Below are 26812 nucleotides of genomic sequence, written 5' to 3' on the forward strand. Positions count from 1 at the left end.
TTTTGGAATTATAGAGGTTCTGAATATTCTGGGGCCGATGCTAGAATAGTAACAGCAACTGGAATTCGTGTGTGTGTGTGAGAGAGAGAGAGACAGACAGACAGACAGACAGACACACTAGTCAGGCTTGAACTCAGGGCCCGAGCTGTCACTTAGCTATTTCTACTCAAGGCTGGTGCTCCACCACTTCAGCTTTTTGGTGGATAATTGGAGACAAGAGTCTCATCGACTTTCCTGCCCATGCTAGCATCCAACAGAATGATCCGAAGATCTCTACCTCGTAGTTAGGGTTACAGGCATGAGCTACCGGTGCCTGGTGCAGGAACTCCTAATAATCGATTACAGAGCCACTTATACAGTCAAGAACTTGGCAGGTTGTGATGCTGCTGTGAATATGGAATCGGTCAGTGTCAAAAACTGCAGCCAAAAGCTTTGTAATAAAAGGCCCACTATGGGTCTTGGCACCTCCCTTTTGGATCAGGTTCACAAATGACACACCTGCATAGGCATAGCATTAGAAAGTATGCAAAGCACACGGGCAACAAGTCACTAAAGACAGTGATGCTGGAAGCCAGCGGCATGCCAAGTCAGCCAACTCAGCTGGCTTCATGCAGAGATGGCAAAGAGCTTCAAGCTTCATACCACTGCCTGTGGATGGGTACCGGCCTCCTGAAAAGTCAGAGATGAAAGGATTCTTGAACTACTGCCTGTGAGAGGGTGAGAGCGAACTGCCAACGTTCTGGGTGGGAACTTGGCCGCAGAATTCACATGTTCCTTCCATTCTTGTCTTCCCCAGGGGAGGTGGGAAAATAATACTAGTATTTCTTCAACCCCCAAACATCAATTCTATGACCCACATGACATTCTCAGACCTATCTATCAGGAGACTAGTTCAGAAAGGTCATCTTATCTCTCCCAGGAAGATAAAAGATGCCGATCACAAACCTGAAGTACAGGATCCATTAAGAAGCCAGTGAGGAATCCCCTTTCTGTAAGCACGTGGGATAGAGGAACCCAGGAATAAAGGAAGGGCTGGGAAAAGAATCCATGAATCTGTTCTACTAATTTATTTTGGGTTGGGGGGGGGTTCTTTAAAAAAATGCAGACTCCTCACAATTTGCCAATACAGATGGAAAATACTGGTCTGTTGAACTCGCTTTTGTATGCCTAAAGAGTCTATTCCTTAACAGAACTACTGTCCTGGTCTCTATTCCCCTGGACACAGTCAGTGCAGAGCCCATCCTAACCCAGACAAGTGGAGAATTCCCGCTTAAGCTTGTCTCCCTATAGTGCAAAAGAGCTAGTTTTATTATTTACCTCACTATGACTTGGTTAAAAAAAATCTACTTTATTCCATCATGTGCATAAGTAGAAAACTGCTTTTCATTCAAATGTCAGGCACATTTGGTCATTGCAGGGGTGAAATAACAATATATGTTTAACACTTCCTCAACAATAATCAAGACTTTTCAGCATGAGCCAAGAAGCGTGTGTCAGGCTTTACATGCTTTGCTGCATTTCATATCTTTTTGGCCCGATGAATAGAACTGGCCCATTGCAATTGTAGGTCACAAATCTGCAGATTCTACCAGCCACAGACAGGAAATGTTAATGGAAAAAGAAAACCAAAGCGGTGTATAACTGGACAAGTGGCTCATGCCTGCAATCGTAGCTATAATGAAGGCAGAGATTGGGAAGATCAAAGTTTGAGGCCAGCCTGGGCTAAAAGCTCATGAGATCCCAATCTCAAGCAATAAAATCTGGACCTGTCATTCTAAATACATGGGAAGCATAAATAGGAGGATCATGGTCCAGACTAGTCAAAGCATAATGAGTGACTTTATGTGATCAACAACTAAAGCAAAAAGGGTGAGGATGTGGCTCAGGTGATAAAGTATCTTGCCTGGGAAGATCAAGGGCATGAGTTCAAACCCCAGTACTGTCATGCAAACAAAAGTGTTTAAACATGTAAAGTTTTTTCTTGTTATTATTCTTTAATATGTATATTCCTTAGTATATATTATATATGTACTTTATATTCTTTATATATATAACAACTTTACATAGCATATACATGGCATCAAGTATTATAAGTAATTTAGAGAAGAAAAATTTACACAAGGAAAAGCACAGGTTTGGTGTAGATTATGCCTTTATAGACTTTGTTAACAATAGTAGTTCCTGTAGATGGAAAGACCTCCCATGCTCATGGGTAGGCAGAATCAATATAGTGAAAATGGCCATATTGCCCAAATTGTTATACAAATTCAATGCAATCCCTATCAAAATCCCAGTCACATTCTTCACTGAAATAGAGAAAGCAATCCATAAATTCACATGGAACAGCAAAAGACCTAGAATAGCCAAAGCAATTCTAGGCAAAAAAAGCAGTGCAGGAGGTATCACAATACCAGACTTCAAGCTCTACTACCGGACCATCATAACAAAAACAGCCTGGTATTGGTATAAAAACAGATCAGAGGGCTGGGGATATAGCCTAGTGGCAAGAGTGCCTGCCTCGGATACACAAGGCCCTAGGTTCGATTCCCCAGCACCACATATACAGAAAACGGCCAAAAGCGGCGCTGTGGCTCAAGTGGCAGAGTGCTAGCCTTGAGCGGGAAGAAGCCAGGGACAGTGCTCAGGCCCTGAGTCCAAGGCCCAGGACTGGCCAAAAAAAAAAAAAAAAAAAAAACAGATCGGAAGACCAATGGATTAGAATTGAAGATCCAGAAATAAAACCGCACTCTTACAGTCAGCTGATATTCGACAAAGGAGCTAAAGACATACACTGGAATAAACATAGCCTCTTCAACTACTGGTGCTGGGAGAAGTGGGCAGCTATATGCAGAAAACTCAAAGTAGACCCAAGCCTATCACCATGCACCAAGATCAACTCAAAATGGATCAAGGACCTCAATATCAGACCTGAATCCTTGAAACTACTGAAGGACAGAGTAGGAAAGACGCTAGAACTTATAGGCACAGGAAGGAACTTCCTGAATATAGTCCCAGGGGCACAACAAATAGGGGAGAGACTCGACAAATGGGACTACTACAAATTAAAAAGTTTCTGCACAGCTAAGGACATAGCCACCAAAACAGAAAGACAGCCAATGATATGGGAAAGGATCTTTACCAGCACAGCAACAGACAAAGGCCTAATATCTGTCATCTACAGAGAACTCAAAAAACTAAGCCCCTCCAAGCCCAATAAACCAATTAGGAAATGGGCAAAGGAGCTAAAGAGAGAACCAGGGTGCTCTTTAAGGAGTCTGCATCTCACAAAAGTGCCTCAGGAATCACAAAGTACAAGAAGATGTCAACTAGAGAGCTCTGGCTCAAAAAAAACTGCTATTTCAAAAGCCTTGGCTCTTCTACTTTCTAAATGCTGGGCATCTAACAATACTCCCTTTGGAAAAGGAGTATGATCTTAAAATAGGGTTCAAAAGTCCTTTAAAAAATATGTCCATTACTTGTGGAAGTGAATTGGAGACACTTGGTGTAGGGCTAGCCAGGAGAGCATATGTATATTGCTGTGTGTCTAGTAAGAATTATAAGGGGCCTTCAAAAAATATTTAAATGAAAATCCTTGCTTCATGGATAATTATTGGCTCTGAAGAAAGTTAACATCAGACATACAAATTGATATAATGCTATATTGTACTATCTGTTGACAATACTATTTTTAAAATAAAGTATTTTAATAATTTTGGAAAGTAACAGCCCCTAAATCAGAATTTCTAATAAATGTGCACTAATTTGCCTCATCTTCTAACCCTGTTCTGTCTCTAAAGAACAAATGGAAACGCCATTTCATAATTGCCACTTAGTCATGTAATTAGAAAATGACTCCTCTGAATCCTAGCTCATTTTCAATCAAAGGCTATTACTATTTCCACATGCTAAATGTCCAAAGTACAGCCACAAATGACTTAAATCAGGAAGGACTTGGGTTTCTGAAAAGTCTGTGGACCAGGACAATGTTGTAAGACCCTCCTAGACCAAGATGTTGAACCAAGAAAGCTCTCCAACCTCAGAGGAAGGAAGGGAAAGGCCCCATTCCTTCCATTCTGAGTAGGAAACGAGAATATTATTAGACTCTGCATGCAGTCAAACCACAGGCACACACAAGCTCTGGCTGTGGAGGGTGCACAGTCACGGTACTTATATGCAATGTCATTTCTGCCCAGCAGGCTCAAAACTTCCAACCCTGTAAAATCCACCATGAGTTGGGAAGCACTAAAGGCCAAATCAAAGTCACTGAGGCAAAGGAACAAAAGTGTGACACGGCAGTGAATTGCATGCAATTATGGAATGGGAACTTACACGTGGCCAAGCTCATGGGCGATTGTAAATGCTGTACTCAGCCCACTGTCTTCACTAATGGAACAGCTTCGGTAGGGGTCACAAATGGTTCCAAGTTCAGCAAGACCTATTAGAAGCGGGGGGAGGGAAGCAAAACAAAGCAAGGATTTACTTTGAAAAGCAATTGTGGCTTAGAATAATAAATGGTAATAAGTAGTTTTAGCCACAAGAGGACATGAATCCAGGACTCACCTAGAGTATCACATTTATCATGGGCTCTGCAGATGTCCTGTCTGAAAGCAAAGCAGATATTGGCTTTGACAACAACAGATACAATAAAAGAAAATGCTTCTCTTTTTTTATTTTTAGATTTGACTGGGAATTGAACTTGGTACCTGCCACTTTCGCTCATTAGCTATGCTCTACCAACTGATCCCCACCTCCAACCCCAAATTCCAAGTCTTCTAGGCCCTCCTAACAGCACACCTTTCAGGGAGAGATATCCCTAAAAGCAAACTAACAAAGCTTGGGTTTGGCAGCCCAATAAAGTTCAGGAAGCACTGAGTTAACACGTTTGTTGCTACTGCTTTGTGTAGCCCCAGAGCAACTAGAAACTTCTCCCACCAGGACTCTCTTACTTATTCCCCAGGAATAAGTAAGTCATTCTAAGGCACTAAATACTTTGCACTTAAGTTTATTGAGGAGTGAATGGTAAACTAGATATTGTAGCTCAGTGGTAGAGTACATGCACTAGACCAGGAAAGGCCCTGGAGTTCAATCCCCAACATGGAGTAGAAAAACAATAAAAAGACAAAAATGTTTTTATCCAGATCAGAGCCACTATGAGGAGAATATTAAGGGTATAGCCCTCTTTGTTGGTTTGTACAAGTGTGTGTGAGCATGTGCGCGTGCACATACATGCATACTGGTAATGGTGCTTGAATTCAGGGTCTGAGTATAATTCCTTAGCCTTTTCAGTCAAGGCTGGTGCTCTACCATGTGAGCCACAGCTGCACTTACAGCATTTTGGAGGTTCATTGGAGATATGAGCCTCAGGAACTTTTCTGCCCTGGCTGTTTTTGAGCTCAGCCTCCTGAGTAGCTAGGATTATAAGTGTGAGCCACCAGTGAGTGTCTGGTGCCTTGCAAAATTGAAAAAAAAAATTGTTTGAAACTAAAGTTGTCATTTAAAACTTGGGAGATTTCACAAGTTTAAAAATTCCCGATATCTGACTTCTTGCAAAATAAAATCCCACAAGCTTACAACACTAGGCTCAGATCCTATGTGACAAAAACCAGCTTGAGAAGAGCAGCAGCTGCCCAGCTGGGTAAGCGTCTGTACTCTCAGGCTTGCATAATACATCAAGTCCTTACCTGACACCCAGATAATACAGGTTCTCAGCCAGGGAGCTTCTCTATGTCTATCTCCCTCCTCCCTGCTCCCATAGGAGGACATTTGGCAGTGTCTGGAAACATGAGTGGCTGTCGCCATGGAGAAGGGAGTGCTATATGTCAGGAAGCAGAGGCTAGGGATGCTAGGCAGCACACTGAAACATTCAGAGCAGTCTCCAGGACAAAGAATTATCTGCTTCTGCTGGCTGCTAGTGTCTCACGTCTATACTCCTAACTACTCTTGAGGCTCAGATCTCAGTCTCGAGGTTCAAAACCAGTCTAAGCAGAACATTCGTTTCCAATTAACCACCAAAAAGCTGGAAGTGGAGTTGTGGCTCACATGACAGAGCACCAGCCTTGAGAGAAAAAGCTACAAGACAGCACCTAGGCCCTGAGTTCAAGCCGCAGGACTGGCATGTAAACACACACACAAACATGCACACACTAATCTGATTCACAATTTAATAGTGGCTAAACTGAGCAACTCTGGAATGACTTTGTCTACCAGTGATGTAGGACCCCATCCTACCAACTTCACCTGACACCCAGAGATTTGAGGACCCAGAAATCTATCTACCTTGTCACAAGTACAGCCGTATCGTGCTGGATCCCACCTGAGGAGTTCTTCAAATGCTGCCACTGGCAAAAGTTTTTTAATGTTGTCTGGGCATTATAAGATATAGAAGGTCCCTCCTGAATACAAAAGAGAGAGGGGGGGGTGGATGGTGAGTCTATATCTCCAATGCCAATTTGCTATATGCCATTTCGGATACCGATAGAAGAAGAGAAAGAGAAAAGAAACAAAACTTTATTACCTGTTCATTATGAATCACAACTAAGTTCACAATAACAATATTAATTAAATTTCCAATACTTGGGTCTTTATAGATAGAGGCTACCTGCAACCGAGATAAATTTTTCAAAGTTAATTGTGAACTCTGTGTAAGTAAACAAGCAATTCACGTCTTACGTTGGGCTCCATCTCTTTTATGTTTCATGGAACATATGCATTCTGTAGTTCTGACTGTACATTTACCAACAAACACTAAGGTCTGCTTGTGCAATTCACAGATGGCAGTTTTAGGAAACAATGAATTCAAATAAGTTTAATTTCAAACGTATTGTTTCCCCTTGAAATTGTGTGATCCAATGACAATAATTCTCTGTATTAAAACACTGCACGTTCATTTCCCATCAACCTCTTTCCTCCCATTTGATGTCTCAGATTGCTGTGATTTCTAATACTTTATGCTTATCACCCATTTGTACTCTCAACAACCTGTGTGATCTATTTTCATGTGGCTTCATAATGTTTCATGGTGAGAGCTAATGTTTTCTGAATGCTGACTGTGGACAGACCCTTTGGAACAGCTACATGGGCATCTGGTGCCCACATCAAAACCTAGGCAAGGCACTCATATATATGTTTTGTGCAACGAGGAGAACAAGATGGCTCTGGGAAATTAAGTAACTTGTCCCAGGCTAGACAGTGGTGACCAGCACAACAAAACTTCAACCTAGGCCATCTGATTCAAAAACCTACCTTGCAGCTAATTTCCTCTGACAAATCTGAAATGCTAGGGCTGGATATGGAGTCAGATTGGGTTTTGTTTTCCCTCTCTGAATATCAGTGAGCTGGAGCTGGACAAACATGGAAGCAAGCAGGCATGGGGAGGGGAAGGAGAGGGAGGACTGCAACGACCCAGGGAGTGGCCCATAACAGTGAGGGGGAAAGTAAGGCGCATGATGCGACATCAGGAGGAGAGAATCCTAAAGCAACATTCCCAGGCATGGTACCTCTTCACATCCCATCTGGGGAATTTGTTAAAATGAGGTAAATTGTGGTCAGTCCCTAGAAAGGCATGTCATAGTAAGGGTGCATGGGAACAGAACAATATCTAATTTTTAATGCAGTATATAAAATGATATGTATGAGATTTCTCCATTTCTATTTAAAAAAAAAAAGAAGTCGGGCTGGGGATATAGCCTAGTGGCAAGAGTGCCTGCCTCGGATACACGAGGCCCTAGGTTTGATTCCCCAGCACCACATATACAGAAAACGGCCAGAAGCGGCGCTGTGGCTCAAGTGGCAGAGTGCTAGCCTTGAGCGGGAAGAAGCCAGGGACAGTGCTCGGGCCCTGAGTCCAAGGCCCAGGACTGGCCAAAAAAAAAAAAAAAAAAAAGAAGTTGAAAAGTTATTTCTCCACATCGATAGGAGTTTGATTCCAAAACTCCAGAGGATACCAAGATCTAAAGATCCCCCAGTAACTTACTGTTCTGCACAATCTATGAATGTAAGAGTCGATTCTGCCTACAGAATTCTGTGGGTTGCAAGATCTATGCATCTGTGTGGTTTGAATCATGTCTAAATTACTTAGTAATTAATACAATAGAAAAGGTATTGGGTTACATTTTTAAGCAAATTGTAAGGAATAAAATGTATCAATATGTCCAGAGAAAGTATTTCTGATCCATGTGGTCAACTGGTCCACAGACTGTGATTCTGCTGTTGTGGAAGACTAGTTATCTATGCAAACCCCTTTGCTTAAGAAATAGCCAGAGTTGCATGCCCCTATATGCTAGCCACTGACTCCATGCCCAAAGTGAGATATCCTAAAAGATTCAGACATGTTCAGGATATCAAAGACTTAGAATGAAGAGAGTAAGTAAAAATCTTTTATTAATAACTGTTAAATGATATTAGGGTGTAAAACAAAATGTATTACTAAAGTTAACTTGACCTGTCTCATTACTTTTTAAAACACTGTGCTGAGGAGAAAAATTTAAATGAAACGTGGCCTGCTTTATATTTCTCCTGAAGAGTGCTGGCTAGAAACAGCAAATACTTCCTAACAGTTGCTTCTGGGAATAGATTGGGAAACCTGCATAGAGAAGGGCATTCATTATTTATCAACAGTTTATGCTTCTATTTGATTTTTTTAATCATGAAAATTTGCTGTATTTTTAAAATTTAACATAGGAGTAGAAAAAAAGTATCTGAGTATTCCTAAGATTCACCCCAGGGGTACTTAATCAGAATACTGAGTAAGAGGCTAGAACTGGACAACTGCATTAAAGGAAAAAAAATCTCCCTGGGTGACTGGAATTCATGGCCAGAACCACATAGTACTACTGGAGAGCCACACTATGTTGTGCAAGGTTCATAACTGGACAAAGAGGAAGTGGACAGGCTAAATATAGGTCACAAATGCCACCTGCTACCTAGCTGATTGCAACCATGGAAAGGTGATCTAACTCCTGTGAGATTCGGAAGGAATATGGCCATCAAACTAGTGTGGTTGCTAGGAGGACTTGTCTGTGAGTCTTCTAAGTAAGATGATCCAACACATGATCTAACACAAAATCATCACACAATCGTGGTAACCACTACCATCATTATAAAAAGATAACCAGTGAATAATCCTATCTTCTCTCCAGTACTTGCCTGAATAGTTGAAATGCAGGCCCTGGAATAGAGACCACCCATCCCCAATGGTGCACTTAAAAGTGCTCATGAGTCTTCTGAACATACTTACAATGGACATTAAGGTTAAAATATAGTGCTGAAGGTTTGCTCCGTGGTATGAAACCATTTTGTTGTCCGCCACCACCATCACTTCTACAAACCGTGGGTAGGATAAAAATCGTTTGGTTCTTCGGTGGGTCCTCATTTCCCTCATGCCATCCGTCCTGTTACCATAGGCTGAGAACGCCTTTGATGCGAGGCTGTTATTTAATATGGCCACATCATCAGCCAAGTGATTCCTTTCTCCCCATCTTCTTGTCCTGGCTTTTCTCCTGTCTCTATGGAGACTATTATTTTCTTCTGTAACAAATGAGATGTCGTGCGTTACATGTCAAGCCTCAATGATCTCATAGTGAGAATTTAATTTGATGCATCCTAAGGTAACATCTCCATATTGAATTCCAGGCCAAACCAACTACAGACTATGGGATGATACAGGGGAATGCACTGCACTCTATGCAAACTATGGAAGATTGGAGAAAGTTGAACAAATGTATAAATGTTGTACTGGAAACATCAGAGTTAAAGGAACTAATTGCATGTGGTTCCTTATACTGGGTCACAACAACCTTGCTGGAATTTGAGCAAGTCTCAGTCATTGTTAAGGTAACAATGCTTCTTCATATATACCACTTCCTACCGCCAATGGACAACATCAGAGAGAGGTCTAAGTAGTGTGCAAGCTAGTAGACAATTGAAAGAACTATAGAAGACAAATATCAAGGTACTATAGGAGCTTATTAGACCACTGTCATACCTGAAATGGAAGAACACAATTAATGCTGTAGAATGTTTCTGACTCTGTAATTAATTTATCACAGGGCCCACCTGAAGTTGATTAAAGTTATCAGACAGCATGGGCCAGCAAATAGAACTGTGGTTTATAGCTCTATGTATTCCCGCCTCCTAACTATGTCCCTTCGATTCTATAGCCTTACTACTGAACTTGTGGCCCAGAGACCAGCAGTGCTGACAGTCCCTAAAAGTTTACTGAACAAGATCCTCAGGTAATTAGTAATCATGCAGAAATTTTGAAAATTACTACTTGCCAAATCATTGACCACACTATAATAAATAGAACAGCCAGAAAAGTGCTCACCAAAATACACTCGGAATAAACACAGTATTTTACCAGCTAATAAAATGTGAACTTTAATATCATTGACATAATCTAAAATAAACAATGGAACTATACAGAAGTACTCTGAAGTGACTAAGACCCAGGTAAGAGAATTTGCTATACCCCTATCCAAAAGGTCACAAACAAAAAGTTAAATTTAAGTGCTTTCATATTTGAGGTGTTCTAAATATTTGACCATTATATCTGAATGCTGAAATACTTTAAGTCCAGGATATGTGTTTTTCCCAACTTAAACATTTTAGTGATAAATAAAAGTGAAATATGTCAAACAAATTATACATAATCCAACTCTAGATAATATGACTTAACTCAAAGCCTGGTACAGCTAGCATTCAACATCAGACCATTTTTCTTCTAGTCTCTCAAGCATATTTATACATACACACATTTCAATGTCATGGATCTCCCTTAGCCTTATATGTGTGTGTGTGTGTGTGTGTACACACACACGGGCTGGTGCTGGGGCTTGAACTCAGAGCCTGAGCACTACCCCTGAGCTTTTGTGCTCAAGGTTAGGACTCTACTACTTGAGCCATAGTGCCATTTCGAGATTTTTGGTAGTTAACTGGAGATAATAGTCTCATGAACTTCCTGCCTGGGCTGGCTTTGCATCATGATCTTCACATCTCAGCTTCCCAAGTAGCTAAGATGCTAAGCCATCCAAGTGACTTTTAAATATCACACAAATATAGAATGCATCCTAATCAAGCATCAAGTATGAGCTAGCTAGGCATTGGAGTAGCTTCAACAATGCTGAACTATGGCCTGTTATGTATTTTACCTCATATATTACTATCCAACTGAGAAAATTACCTCTGTTTTACTGAGAAAAAGAAGCCCAAGAAAGGGAAATGTTGAGCAATTTGTCCTACGTCATGACAGCAGGCAGGTATAAGAAATCAGGTACCTATTTTATCAACACCCCAAACTGGACTCAATTTTCCATTAAGCTGGGAATTGACCCTGGTTTATGAGTTGACTGGTAGTTTCCAAAGTGAATCTGAACTGGGGAAAAGAGAGTTTTGTGGCAGATCTTTTCATGATTTGTTTTTTATAACTGGGAACAAGTTCAATCTATGTGAAAGTTGGCAGGGTAAATCATATCCAAACATTCTAATAAGCCTATCCTGATTTAATGGACTATATTTACTTAAAGGAAGTAGAACTGTAGTGAGAAAAACAGTGAGGAAATGTATATAATTCATTCTTTAAGCACCTCAAAAAAAGAATCATCAGGAGGGAGTTAGACAAGGGGCAAATTGAAGATGAAATCAAAGCACTAATTAGAAAAAGATATGCTTACTTAAATAAAACAAATGAAAAGAGTAAGCACAAAAGCCATGAAGTTCTAAAAGAGAACAATTCAGACAAGTTCTAATATTGCTAGAAGACATTTCATACATAATTTCCATATCAAAGAAATATTCAGGCTACTATATATGATACAAAATAGTTAAAAATTATTTCAAGAATAAAAAATAACATCTTGTAGTACATAATACTTCTTGATCTTCTATCCATCTATTTATTTATTTATCTTCTATCCATCTATATTTATTGATTGAACTTATCTAATGAATTTCTAGCACTTTCACAATTTGATCAAGCAATTTTAGCATTAGAAATGACACACAGAGGGGCTGGGGATATGGCCTAGTGGCAAGAGTGCTTGCCTTGTATACATGAGGCCCTGGGTTCAATTCCCCAGCACCACATATACAGAAAACAGCCAGAAGTGGCGCTGTGGCTCAAGTGGCAAAGTGCTAGACTTGAGCAAAAAGAAGCCAGGGACAGTGCTCAGGCCCTGAGTCCAAGCCCCAGGACTGGCCAAGAAAACAAAACAAACAAAAAAAAAAAAAAAAAAAAAAAAAAAGAAATGACACACAGAAAAACAGATACTGTATCTTATATAGCTATTCATTTTCTTTGCTTCCCAGAGATATTACTGTACAGAATAAATCCCAGCAACGGAGTACACATATCCTTGGATAAAAAGACTTTGATAAAAAGGAAGCTATCCACATTTTTCTTTGCTGACCTTTTAACGTAACTGAATTTTGTGTTTCAGGAATTTGCAGGGTTACTCTGCTAACAGTTTTATATGAATGGGCTACATACAATTGCTTCCTTGTAGAAAATATAGTAGGTAAGGTCTTGGTATTCTCTCTCTTGTTTTTCTCTTTAACCTAAGTTTTATATTTATTCTTTCTTTTCTTTTCTTTTTTTCTTTTTTTTTGCCAGTCCTGGGCCTTGGACTCAGGGCCTGAGCACTGTCCCTGGCTTCTTTTTGCTCAAGTCTAGCACTTTGCCACTTGAGCTACAGCGCCACTTCTGGCCATTTTCTGTATATGTGGTGCTGGGGAATTGAACCCAGGGCTTCATGTATGGGAGGCAAGCACTCTTGCCACACTAGGCCATATTCCCAGCCCATATTCTTTCTTTTCAATATTAGTTTTTCTAGTAAGACAAAATTTATATAGCATTAGATTCATCCTTTCAAAGCAAATTAACTCAATGATTTTTAGCAAGTGTTTCAGAATTGAGAGACTATTAATAGCAATTATCCAACTTTAAAATACTCTCATTGATGCTAAGTGAAATGATTTTCGTTTTATGGAAACAAGTGTTATATCACTGTTATAATTACTTTCAACATGCCATGTGAAACCGTAGCTTCTTTTGTTGATGATCCTCTTGCATTCCCTTCCTGTGGTTGTCCCCTGCTATCACTGTATCTCATCTGAGTACCCTGGATCCTGTATATACTGGTATTAGAACTACAAAAGTGAAAGGGAATAATAAAATCTAGAGACAAAGGATAAAAAGACAAATAACTCCAAAAGCAATATTTGCAAAATCATTTGGTGTAAACCAACTGAACAACTCATGGGGGAAGAGGGAAAGGGGGAGGGGGGAAGGGGGAGTGAGTGAGGAGGTAACAAATAGTACAAGAAATGTACCCATGGCCTTACATATGAAACTGTAACCCCTCTGTACATCACTTTGACAATAAATAAATAATTATTATAAAAAAACACTTTCACTGACACGGAAAGAAATCCCATAAATATAGCATCCCCTCCTCTCCTTTTCTTGGTCTTTGGGAATCACTAAACTATGTTTCCCAAGTATGAATTTGACTGTGCTGACATGTCACATAAATAGTCATACACTATGTGGCTTTTTATGTGTGGCTTCCTTCTTCCATGAAAAAGCTTTCAAGGTTTATGAATGTTAGCCTGTATCCAAATCCTATTACTTTTTTAAAAGCCTATTTCAGTTGTATAGAATGGGTTACACTGTGACATTTTTCTATGTGCTTTTAAGGTACTCTTATGGCATTTGTCCTTTCATTACCAAATGGTCAGCTGTAAGGATCATACCATCTTATGTTTGACAAGCCATCAGTTGGTGAACATTCGACAACTCAAAGGAATGCATAAATTCATTAGGTACATTCACATATAAGATCCTGGGTGGTCATTTTTTTTCTTTTTTTGATATTAAAAAAAAAACAAAACAAAAAACGTGCTGGGAGGACTGGGTCACATGGCCACTCTTGTATTTAACATTTTGAGGAACTACTGAATTGTTGTCCATTATCTTCATTCTCTCACCTCTTCTTTGAGTTGAAACCTGCCCTTCCTTCCCCCCTCTCCCCAAATAGGTATCATTTTCTTGTGCCCTTTCCTCCTTAAGAAGTCTTTATAAATTAATTGTGTCTATTGTTTTCTGGATAATATCCACTATTCAGCCTTGTTCAAATCCTAACAGCAAATGCATGTCTGCAAGCTGAGAAAAGTATAATAGTCAGCAATATGAATCTCTTATTTACATGTAAACAAACTTAAGCATGTTAAAAGAACACTGCTGTAACAGGCAGTTGTGCATGCCTGTGACCACAACTCAGGCAAAAGGGAAGCCTAACCTGGAATTGCCAGGACTTTTAATTGATGTTGGGTTTTCAACTGTGTTGGCTCTGATAGCATCAGAAAGGAAGGACTGGTACTTATACCACCAGCAATGGTGAGGTTTTAAGCACTGCCATGGAGAGCCAGGAAACTGCATTCAGTAGTTTATGTATGTGTGTGCATGTATGTGCGTGTGCGTATGTATGCTAGTACTAGTGCTTGAACCCAGGGCCTGGGCACTAGCCCTTAGCTTTTTTTCCTCAAGGCTGTCAGTCTACCACTTGAACCACAGCTCCATTTCCAGCTGTTTTTATTTATTTATTTATTTATTTATTTATTTATTTATTTATTTATTTATTTATTTATTTGGATGGTTAATTAGAGATCATTAACTTTCAGGCTTTCCTGCCTGAGCTAGCTTTGAACCATGATCCTCAGCTCTCAGACTCCAGAGTAGCTATGATTACAATCCTTGTATACCTACACTGATTTTAGCTCACTCTTCTTTTCCACTTATGGGCTTACAGAAAGGTTGTACAGCAGCTCTGAGAAGTGACTGGAGGTCATGAATACAAAGCCTAGCACAGTGCTTAGTGTGCAAGCACGACACCCAGAAATGAATTAATACTATCATCAGGGCTTCCTATTTTTCCTAGTCATAAAATAATAATGTGAATTAATTTAAAAGGGACCATTAATGGAACTCATACTTAAAACACTATTCTGGCTTACAATAATGATGATTTCAAAGACATGCTGTTTACTAAGGACATAAACTACTTAAGGGCAGTAGGACAAATGAGCACAAGGTATGTCTGGTTTTATTTCTGATACCACCTGATCTTACTGTAAAAGAAGTCCAGACTAGAAATCTAGGGCCTAGACTTCAACCTGCCACAACACCTGCAGGCCCTTCACTGAGTTATTTCTCTGAGCCTCACTTCCTGACCTCTTCAATGGGTGCATAAATACTTGCTTCCAGCTTGAGGTGATTTTTGACAACTAAATAAGGAAGTAGACACAGAACAACGTATCTACCTTAAGGCAAATTTTCAAAAATTCTCTTTGTGAACACCTGTTGTATCAGGTTCTACTAGCCTGGTAGGTGGACTACCAAACAGTAATAAAACTTGGGTTTAATCCTTTCTTGTGTAGCATTATAAAAAATTAAGATGGTATCATTATTAAAAAGCACTTTACAACCAAAACACTTGCTAATTCCTGCCTTTAAAAAAAATGGATAGGGGCTGGTGGCTCATACCTGTAATCTTAGCTATTCAGGAGGCTCAAATCTGAGCATCAGGGTTAAAGCCAGCCTGTGCAGGAAAGTCTGTGTCTCTTATCTCCAATTAACCACCAGAAAAAGTGGAAGTGGCACTGTGGCTCAAAGTAGCAAAGCACCAGCCTTGAGCAAAATGAACTCAGGGACAGGGCCCAGGCCCCAAGTTCAAGCCCTATAACTGACAAAAATAGTTCTAAGCAAGATCCTTTCACCATGCAATACAATATGAGCTCACTGCTGACTAAAGGCCTGGAATTATTTTGAAAGGAACAGCTAAGCTGTTATTCAGTTGTTACTCACTGAAGTGTTTCTACCACAGGGCTAAGCCTTGGAGATTCAAGTGTGAACATTAATGGCTAGAAAGTTAATTATTGCTTTCTGCTTTCACAAGGTTTATCAAAATTTAACCAAATTTCCTTACGGTACTTAGTTAGCTCATGCCCCGGTGGTTTAACTAGGCCAGGGAATAGCAGAGCAAGGAGCAAAGGGATAATTTCCGAGCAAAGCCAGTGGGTTGCTTCACCAGAGGGGAGGTTTGCTGGCAGGAATCATGGTTTCCCACTTACAAACTAGAGCTGTACGCACCCTGATTTCTGTTCTTGCCATAATATGATACTAATTGCCTTTCTTGAAGACAATCTCTTGCCTCAGTTTCCTTATTAATAACATGAAGTTAATAATAGCGAGTATCTAAGAGGGATGAAGAGTAAAAGAGATAAATACATCAATCCCATTAGCACAAGGAACAGGACATGGGAGGGATGCACTACATATTTAATATGGCAATAAATAATTAGTAGTTATTATCTAACTAGTGACATACAAGATAAAGAATGCCTGCCCTATTTAGCATACTAGCATTAAAATTTATTAAAGAAAATTATTTTATTTAAGAAAGCATCTTATAAAGGACACAGAAGCAGGAAAGGAAAGAAAGGTAGGAAGGAAGGGTCTAAAGGTATGAACCACCAATCCTTGCTTAGAAGAAACTTCCACTTCTCACTCCAAGCTATGTGCTGTGAGTGAGAAGACATGGGGAGACCACGTGACCTAAGGGCAGAACACATTCCCACTTCTCAGATGGCTTTGGCAGCTGATGACATGGACAGCAGAAGAGAGAAGTGGACAGCAGTCCCATCCCCCTGCCATCTTGGTTCTACTCAGATCTTAGATGTGTCCTAATGGGTGTTATCTGAATGATGCAATAAACCTGCTTGTGCACAAGAGAAAAAATCTGTTGTGATCAAAGAAATAAATACCATATGGGAGGGAGGGAGGGAGGGAGGGAGGGAGGGAGGGAGGGAAAGATCCACCATAAAATCCATGAATGTTTCAGTAAAGAATCACGTGCTTCTAGAACCCAGGCCGAACAAGAGCTAAGGGTGCTGGTGGTACAGTTGTGTTGTTCAGCATGTATATACTACTGTGTGTGAATGAAAATGCCAACAAGGTTGAATGTTTTAAAGAGTTTTCAATTTGCTAGCTTTAGAATCCTAGTGAATCCCCAGATACACTCTCAATCACCTTCCCAAACCAAATTGTTCCAACAAACTGTGAGCTGTGTTTAAAACAAACAAGTAAACAAACAAAAAAAATTCTATGTGTCCTGTCTCAACACAATATGCACTGAGCAGATGGCGAGCAGCCCCTGGGCAGTCGCAGGAGAGCTGTGGGCCAGGGGACTGCCTTGTGAGTCATGTTTCCATGAGAGTGATTTATGGAAAGTCATGCTCATTGGTGAATCCAAACACCAATCACTAGCTTGCTCAATACCAGGTACAGCACTCACATCTGGGGATTCCTCCCCATGAACATCAGCATTTTAAAGGCTCTGAGAAGTCTTGCCAGAAAGAAACGAGTTTATATTTATTTACTCATACTATTTGCAAACATATGGAATCTACACAATCTACATCTGCTTAGGAGGTAGGATGGAGGACTGAAACACAGTAAAGAGTACTGTGCACATGTGCGTTTGTCTTAGGCAGAGAAAGACATACCTTGGGCGGAAAAATAAGAAGCAGGAATAACTCTGAGTCCATGACAACAGGCACTATCCTAGCTATTTCCTATAAATTTAAGTCTTTACTCCTTACTCACAACTTAGCAGGCATCTGCATTAGCCTTTGCCCTCAGTATATGACAGGATTCTGAAGCAGAGTGCAGGAAGTCCCACGATTTGATGGGCAGGAAAGGGAAAGCCCTGTGATTGGCTGAGAGATGGGAAACCCACAGCTCCTTGGTTGTCTGCATTCAGAGTCATAAATGCTCAGGAGAAGGGGGAAGCAAGTTCTTCAGACATCAGTGAGCCCCAACCTCAGGTACAAGCCTGTCTCCACTTTCTACTCTTAATTGCAAACTGGCTTTTATGAGCTTCAAATCAGAGAGAGTGACAACTTTACATGGCAAAAAAAAAGGTGTTTTAAGTAAATTGAAAAGATTTCTACTGGTAGGAAATAGCCAGCAAGGGTTACTCAGATACTACAGAAAAAGGAAATCCAGACCGACCACACTGCCTTTTGTGCTTAACTAAGTTACTCTGCTACTGGTTCCAAGGCCTCTATCTTCAAATCACTGCAACTACATCCTGACCAGATGATGGTAAAGATGAAGTACAGATTAAAGGCAGGGGCAAGAGTGCCTGTCTCGTATGCGTGAAGCTCTGGGTTCAATTCCCCAGCACCACATATACAGAAAGCAGCCAGAAGTGGTGCTGTGGCTCAAGTGGCAGAGTGCTACCCTTGAGCAAAAAGAAGCCAGGGACAGTGCTCAGGCCCTGAGTCCAAGCCCCAGGACTGGCAAAAAAAAAAAAAAAAAAGACTAAAGGCAGTAAATAGGAAGACAGGACCATGTGGAACAAAACTAAACCACAAAGAACATGACACTCTTTTAACAACAGCAAGGATGACACAAGTAAAAAGGGACTCAGAGATTCTAAACCAAAGACAGTGTAGACTTTTTGATCTAACCAGACAGACTTGGGAAGCTCTTTGGGTGATAGGGAGAAATTAGTGTTAATTTGGATCACCCTGATAATATTTTGGCTAAACAGACAGGCAAATATCCTCATTTGGAGACATGTATATTGGAATATTTACAGACGAAATGTTGTGGTATTTGGGGCTTGCTTTAAACTATCCTAATGAAAAAGAAAGTTAAAAAAAGAATCAAATGTAGGAAAACATTGAGTATTTGTTATATGTGGATATTGTATTAATAGTGGCTAAGTTTACTAGTGCCAATAATATATTCTTGAAAATGCTCGTAATAAAATTTCTGAAAAAAAGAAAAGATGACCAGAAGCCAATGGCTCACACTCGCAATGCTAGCTATTCAGGAGGCTAAAATCTGAGGATCATGGTTCAAAGCCAGTCCGAGTAGGAAAATCCATGACACTCATATATACTATTACAAACAAACAAACAAACAAAAACCCCAAAACAGCTGAAAGTAGAGCTGTGGCTCCATTGGTGGAGTGCTAACCTTGAAAAGAATCTCAGGGATAGCACCCACCCTGAGTTCAAGACCCAGGATGGACATGAAAGAAAGGGAGGGGGCATAAAAGATGGAAGGAAGGAGGAATGAAGGAAGGGAGGAAGGGAGGGAGGGAGGGAGGGAGGGAGGGAGGGAGGGAGGGAGGGAGGGAGGGAGGGAGGGAGGGAGGGAAGAAGGAAGGAATTGGGCTTGTTGGCACAGGCCTGTAATCCTAGCATTTGGGGGGCTGAGGTACAAGGATTGTGAATTCAAGGTTACCTTCAGCTACACAGTGAGACTCTGTCTTGCAAAAAATGATGGAAAATAACAAGAACAGATGAAAGGAGTATTAGAGGTTCCCAGCTTTTGCCCTCATCTGCCATCATTTCATTGGAGAATTGCACAGGGACCATGGGGTATTGCCATGTCCTGAGCACAGCTTAGGCCTGTCACATTCAGGAGGCTGAGAAGCTGGGGCAAGGGTCCGAGCTGTGGAAGGGTGTGCAAAAGGAGAAACTCCAGCTAAGTTCCTGATTAGCCCATCACCTCCCACTTTCTTCCCAGTCTGGAACCTACCAGCTGTCCCAGAGTTAGAGATCAAAGTTTCCTTAGGGGTCTCCTGAGCTCTGTCATTCCCTCCTTTTGCTCCCAATCCTTAGGGAAGCCAATGTAATCAGCTAATCTATACTCAATGGCTAAGAAACCCCAGAGGCTAATGGGTAATCAATAGAAATTCCAACAGAGGCCTGAAGGGAGAGGCAAGGCCTCTTGTGCGTCCTTAGAGTCTTGGTGGGAATTTTGAGCACTAGGAAATCCTCCTCAAACCAAATCAGTTTTGAGGAAGGCAATTTTAAAGTGTTGCCAGCAACATGAATTCATATGAACATAGAAAAAAAAACACAGGGCACAGGCTAGAACAATCCTCTAACTAGCTCATGTCAGAGAGGTTGTGAAGTGTGCTTAGGAGCTTTCTCACCAGACGCAAGGCAACTCTGTTTTCCTTGCAAAGCAGAGTCTGTGATAAGAACTAAGGCATATCACCCACGCAAAGCAAGCAGCACCTATGACAAAGCACATGCTCAACAAATGTGAGTCCCTCAGAGACTCATTTAGGAACTGGAAACTGAAGGAAAGATACCATGAAAATTTAACGGTTTTCTAAGTTTGGCACTGGTAGCTCACACCTGTACTCTAGTTATGCAGGAGGCTGAGATCTGAGGATCAAGGTTTGAAGCCAGCTTAGGCAGGTGAGACTCTAATCTCCAATTAAACAGCCAAAGGCCACAAGTGGAGGTATAGTTTAGGTGACAGAGTGCTAGCCCTGAGTGAAAAAGCCAACAGAGTGGCAGGCCCTGAGTTCAAGCTCGAGTACTGGCACATGCACATGTATGCACACACACATGCACACAGAGTAAACATACAAGCATATAAAACTTAAGAGACTTCCTATGTTTTTAGCAACCAGATATGATCACTGTTTATAACTTGTGCTGCTATTTCTGACTATTTTCTTTATACAAGCATGCCACATATACTTCATCACTTTAAAAAATGAGACCATGTCATACATACCGGCTCATCGCCTATTTGTTCAGTTAGTAAGTGTTCCTATGTCATGTCCATGAATACAGATGGATGCCATCGTTTTTAATGGCTACATAGGAATCGATCTTGTCTACAAGAGAATTTAATGAGCTGTTTGTGTTGTTTTTCTAGCATTAAGGTTTGAACTCAGGGTCTTACACTTGCTAGGCAGATGCTCTGGCACTTGAATCACATCTTCAGTCTTGCATTTGGCTAATTATTTTGGAGGTGCAGTCTGACAAAAGATTTTTGTTCCCCCCAGGCTGGCTTTGAACCTCAATCCTCTGGACCTCAGCCTCCTAAGAAGCTAGAATTCTAGGTTTGAGCCACTAGCACAACACCTGGCTTGTTTCCAGTTTTTGACACAACACGTTATTGAGTAGTTCATAAGCAACTATGGAAAACTCCAATAACTTCCTTAGGCATGGTGATGGGGCAAGGGGCATGTGCTTCTTACATGTCGTAAGAAACCAAGGCAGCTGGCCTTGCTGTCAGGGGAGAAGAAGGGGTAAACGTTAGGCACAGAAAAGCAAACACACGGGGCTGGGGATATGGCCTAGTGGCAAGAGTGCTTGCCTCCTCTACATGAGGCCCTGGGTTCAATTCCCCAGCACCACATATACAGAAAATGGCCAGAGGGGGCGCTGTGGCTCAAGTGGCAGAGTGCTAGCCTTGAGCAAAAAGAAGCCAGGGACAGTGCTCAGGCCCTGAGTCCAAGCCCCAGGACTGGCCAAAAAAAAAAAAAAAAAGAAAAGAAAAGCAAACACAGCAGTCTTCCCTTCCCTGGCCTGTTCCCTACTTACCTTTACTGGGCTACCGGAGTGGCTCACTGCTAAATACAACTAAATCCTCCCTGTGAGAAATTCTGGGTCAAACAGAGACAGAACTTGGGGTTTCATCTAGAAAGATTGAGTCTGAAGGAGAAGCAGGCAGGGACTCCTTTAAGCATATCACGCGGTACCCTGTAGTGTAGGACAGGCAGGCGACAAGCTCAGTGGACTTTACAGAGGACCAGCAATGGAAGGGACATGGAGGTCACACGGGAATGCCAAAGGAAGAAGATGTCCACCTACCCTGAACCCCAAGGGACTGGAACCAAATGGAATGAAAAGACAAATGAATGCAATGTATACTCAATTGTATACACAGATGCAAGAACACCTACATAACGGAGGTGACTTGGGAAAGGCACGACTACCCCCCCCCACCCCCGCGGGAAAAAAACAAACACCAAAACCCTGAGAAACACAAGGTTCGAAAGCTGAGCTAGGTACAGCCTTGGTAAGAGGACAGACAGCATTCTACGCCCCTACACTAACTGGCAGGGTACTTGTGGGCAATCCCCCAAACCCTTTATGACCCAGTGACCAGAAAGCTGTAAGCCAGATGGTATTTCGTAATTTTTTTTCATTCTTTACTGTGGTGTTTTGTTTGCTATTTTAATAACCTCTTGTTGCTTTTCAGGTGCCATTCAGTAAATGTCTACCACCTAGTAAACATTGGGAGATTTCATTATATATATTTATTTATATTATTTCTAGTCAAATATATGTTATACACATATATATCATTATTTCACACTTAGTTCTCAGGCCATGTTATTGTTACCTTATACTCAGTTTTTCTTTTTTCTGCCTTATTGGGGATTGAACACAGGGCCTCTTGCTTGCTAGGAAAGAGAGCTTCCACCTGAGCCACGCTCCTGGTCCTTTGCTTTAGGCTGCTTTTTCAGTCTCATACTTTGGTCCAGGTTCAGGTTAGACTGTGATTATCCTACCTCTGCTTGCAGAGTAGCTGTGATTTCAGATATGTGTTGCCACACCTAATCCATTTTCTCCTTTTATTCCAAAGTATCCTTAAAGTTACACAGTAGCTAGCATAAGGACAGTTCTTAGTTTAAATTCATGGCTCAGAGGAATTGCTCAATAGTACTTGGTAGGCAAATGAATAAATGAATGTGGGGGAAAAACACATGGCAATATAGACTCCTTGGTAAACCCACAAACTTTCTGTTATACCTACACTACATTATACCTTCATATGCAATTGGAAGCTTTTTCTGACATTTCGAACTACATCAAGAATCAGATGAATAAGAATTACATTCCATCTGTGTGCGGCAGTACAACAGCCAGACAGCTCTGTCTTCACTAAACCCATAATCCAGCAATGAAAGAGTTACAGCTAGCTAAACAGAGGGCTTCATGGGCCAGCCCCAAGGCACAGGCTAGGGAATATTCTGGCAGGTGGTATTGAATATACTAGTGGACATACAGAATATCAGTCCTAGAAATAAGCAACTCATTTCATATCCTGCCACTTCTGTTTTCTCATCTATATATCAAACAGGAGTGCTGGGCTATACCTAACTGTCAAGGTCATCTTCAGGTTAAGTCTAGAGAGCTGAGACCACCCTCCCCACTCACACAATGGACAGGGAGGTGTGCCTTAAATCAGACTTAGCAAAAACAAATCCCACTTAACATCTGAATCACTTGCAACACTGATCAAATTCCTGACTGCCTCTTCCTTGAAAAGGATGGGTCTGTATGAGTCTCGCAGGGTGCAATTACTTGTCTGGAAGAGAAGATTCACTGAGGCTAAAGGGACAGACAGTAGGGTAGGCAAGGCCTTTTCCTCTTTGGCAAGAAGACTTTCTCCCCCATCCCCAAACTAGGCTCCCTCTCTATGCAAAGGCTACATGCTTCCAGGGGGTTTTATGGACTGAGAATCCATCCCTCTTAATGGTACTGGTTAATCGTGCCCTGTTCCAAAGTTCTTTCCAGCTGTGCTGAGCCTCCTGCATCTGAATTCAAGGAAGTAGCTGGAAGGTAGAAACCAGAGTGGCAACATCCAACCGCAACCTATGGAAGAGCCAGTCAAAAGTGCTGGGTGCCCTCGTGACCCATCACATGGAGTGAAGAAAGGGCACACCTGACCATGTTGGTGACTGGCAAGTTGTAACTGGAAAGAAAACTGAAAGTTTTGAGCACTCTTGTCCAAATCAATCATGATTGAGACCCAAGGGAGTTTTTGTGCTGAGAAAAAAAAATCAGGCAATATCTAAAGATTGTCTTCCATCTATACATTCCTTAAAATGAACCTGACCTTGTGTTTCAAACAGAATTTGGTGATGCAATGCCCTCCAGACCAGAATGGTATTGTTACGTCTTTTTCCTCATCACCCTACTTCTCTCTCCACAAATACCCCTGCACAATTCAAATACGTTGTAATGGAAAGGAGAAGAAATGCAAGGCTTTCCTTCAGACAAGCTCAGAGATCCTGGCCAGGTTGGGTCGTCTCTGTGTGCCTTGGTTTCTGATCAGGTACAATGAAGAGTACATCCAAAGTGTGATGAAGATGAAGTGAAATGTGAGAGTAAGTGTGTAGGTAGCCTGCATTGCACAATCTTGCTACAGACCATATAAGGAAAGGACATCTGGTCATTTCTTACACACTGGTTTGTATCTTCTGCCACTACAGGGCAGAAAAATATCACAATGTCACTCCTCACTGAAATAATCATTGAGAATATTCTCAGTGTCTGTTGAACATTATTTAATGAGATGGGAAAATTGCATATTTTCTTTTATCTTGTGCTATATACACATTTACTCATAAGTTTGAAATAAGTTTGCTAATACAGATTTGGAAAGTCAAAAAGTGAAGGCCCATGGTCTTACTAGTCAAAAACAAACAAACAATTTAAAAAAACACAGCCAGTAAATATAGAACTCCCCTATGACCCAGCAGCCCCACTTTTGGGTATCTATCCAAAAGACCACAAACAAAGTCACAGTAAAGCCACCAGCACAACAATGTTCATCGCAGCGCAATTTGTCATAGCTAGAATCTGGAACCAACCCAGATGCCCCTCAGTAGACGAATGGATCAGGAAAATGTGGTACATATACACAGTGGAATTTTATGCCTCTATCAGAAAGAATGACATTGCCCCATTTGTAAGGAAATGGAAGGACTTGGAAAAAATTATACTAAGTGAAGTGAACCAGACCCAAAGAAACATGGACTCTATGGTCTCCCTTATTGGGAGTAATTAGTACAGGTTTAGGCAAGTTACAGCAGAGGATCACAAGAGCCCAATAGCTATACCCTTATAAGATGATGCTAAGTGAAATGATTTCCATGTTATGGAAACGATTGTTATATCACAGTTGTAACTACCTTCAACGTCCCATCTGTATCTGTAGCTTCTATTATTGATGATGTTCTTGTATCACCTTCCTGTGGTTGTACCTACACATCTCTGTAACATTATCTGAGTATATTGGAAACCATGTATACTGGTATTAGAACTAGGAAATTGAAAGGGAATACCAAAATTGAGAGACTCGGAGTAAAAAAAGAAAAACAACTACAAAAGCAATACTTGTAAAACTGTATGGTCTAAGTGAATGGAACACCTCATGGGGGGAAAGGGAAAAGGGGAGGGGGAGGGGGTATGAGGGACGAGATAACAAACAGTACAAGTAATGTATCCAATGCCTAATGTATGAAACTGTAACCTCTCTGTACATCAATTTGATAATAAAAATTTGAAATTTAAAAAAAAAAAAAAAAACAGCCAGGTGCCAGTGGCTCAGACCTGTAATCCTAGCCGCTCAGGAGATTGAGATCTGAGGATTGCAGTTCAAAGTCAGCTTGAGCAGAAAGTGTGAGAAACTCTTATCTCCAATTAAGCACCAGAAAAGCTGAAAGTGGAGTTGTGGCTCAAGTGGTACAACACTGGCCTTGAGCAAAAATGCTCACAGACAGCACCCAGGACTGGCACCCCTGCCACACACAAAAACCCAAAACCAAAAAGAAAATATGACAAATGTTTTGAGCACTGTACTTCCTGTGAGAACACCTACCACATCCCCAGTCTTTAGCTTTTTGGTGAGACTAAAAAGATCTCCAGTGATGTTCCATACATCTCTACTGCTAGGAGCACTGGATACAACAAAGGCAAAAGACCTAAAGGACTACACTCCTCCACTAAACAACACCCAGGTTCTAAGCACCTAACAAAGGACTCACATTAGAAGGTAACACAGGAAAAAGGACACCAGCCAACAACCATTAGGGAAGGATTTGAAGAAACTGCGTTGGTCTTGGAAGTTTGGTCAGGAATGCTGACATCAGAAAGATTCCAAAAAGATGTTTAATTTGTTGAAACAAATTTCAAAAATTAGGAATAGAGAGAATTGAATGGTTCCAAAAATAGGAGGCCCATGCGTTTTCAAAGAGCGCTGTAACAGACATCTTGAGACCGAACTGAATCGAGACGATGCTGATGAACTGCCATCAGGTAGAGAGGACCCACGTTTGGGAGATGTGGAGCACGGCTCTAGAACTGCAGAATGAGAAATCCTGAAAGGCATCCAGCAGCTTTCCAGGATGTCCACAATGCTGTACACCTGACAATGGACAAACATGCCCGGGCAAACCTCCAACCATCTGCCCAGAATAGAAGGAAATCTAACTGTGAGATAGCAGGATTTGATTGAGGCTTAATGGGGAAAACCAACACATCTATTTCTAAAACATTAGCCAAACTGAAGTTGGTGGGAAACATTCTGATAAACATAGAAAGAACTATTAGTGAATCCCATTTATAAGACTTTGGGGGGTGGCATAATCTTAGGTGATTAAAAGCAAAAAACCCACAGAAACTAAAACAAACAAATTGAAGACTCCAAGAAAAGACAATTTCTGAGTGAGAATACAACTGTTAACCACTGTTAACATTAAGAAATTACCCAAGCTTAAGCTAGGTGTGGTGGTGCACACCTATAATCCCAACATGAGGGAAGCTGAGGGGGCAACTGCAAGTTCAAGACCAACTTGGGCTATGCACAGAGCCCCTGTCATTCCTAAACAAATAGATAATAAACAAAGAAGCAAATAAATAAGAAGAAAAAGAAATTACTGAAGCTTAGTCCTCAAAATTATCAACAACTACAAAAGAGGTAGTGATGCCCTTAGAGAGATAGAAGCCTCTACTTTCTGAGTTTGAATATTAGCTCTGTAAAATCTTAGCTGTGCAACCTCTGTCAAGTCACTAAACCTCTCTGAAGTTTCCAGAGGGTTATCCCTACCCTCACTAGAGGATTGGATAAACAATTCATACTAAGCTGCTCTGCAAAGCGCCAAGAGCTGCACCACTGTAGTATGGCAAGGAACCCCTCTCA

The 26812-nt window shown here is 41.1% G+C and overlaps 1 protein-coding gene across 3 annotated transcripts in view; it reads right to left on the bottom strand.

Moving 5' to 3' along the window:
• The window catches only part of Adamts9 (ADAM metallopeptidase with thrombospondin type 1 motif 9), a 148078-nt gene that overhangs the window by 114799 nt on the left and 6467 nt on the right, over positions 1-26812 (bottom strand). For all 3 annotated transcript variants that reach the window (XM_048356091.1, XM_048356090.1, XM_048356092.1), the window contains 5 exons: positions 9236-9525; positions 6515-6598; positions 6277-6392; positions 4561-4601; positions 4330-4435 (listed from right to left, as the gene is read on the bottom strand). In XM_048356091.1, coding sequence (XP_048212048.1) covers positions 4330-4435; positions 4561-4601; positions 6277-6392; positions 6515-6598; positions 9236-9525 — 637 coding nt within the window. The remainder of the gene's footprint in view (positions 1-4329; positions 4436-4560; positions 4602-6276; positions 6393-6514; positions 6599-9235; positions 9526-26812) is intronic.

This window comes from Perognathus longimembris, chromosome 10, assembly GCF_023159225.1.
Source record: "Perognathus longimembris pacificus isolate PPM17 chromosome 10, ASM2315922v1, whole genome shotgun sequence".
In the NCBI taxonomy this organism is placed as follows: domain Eukaryota; kingdom Metazoa; phylum Chordata; class Mammalia; order Rodentia; family Heteromyidae; genus Perognathus; species Perognathus longimembris.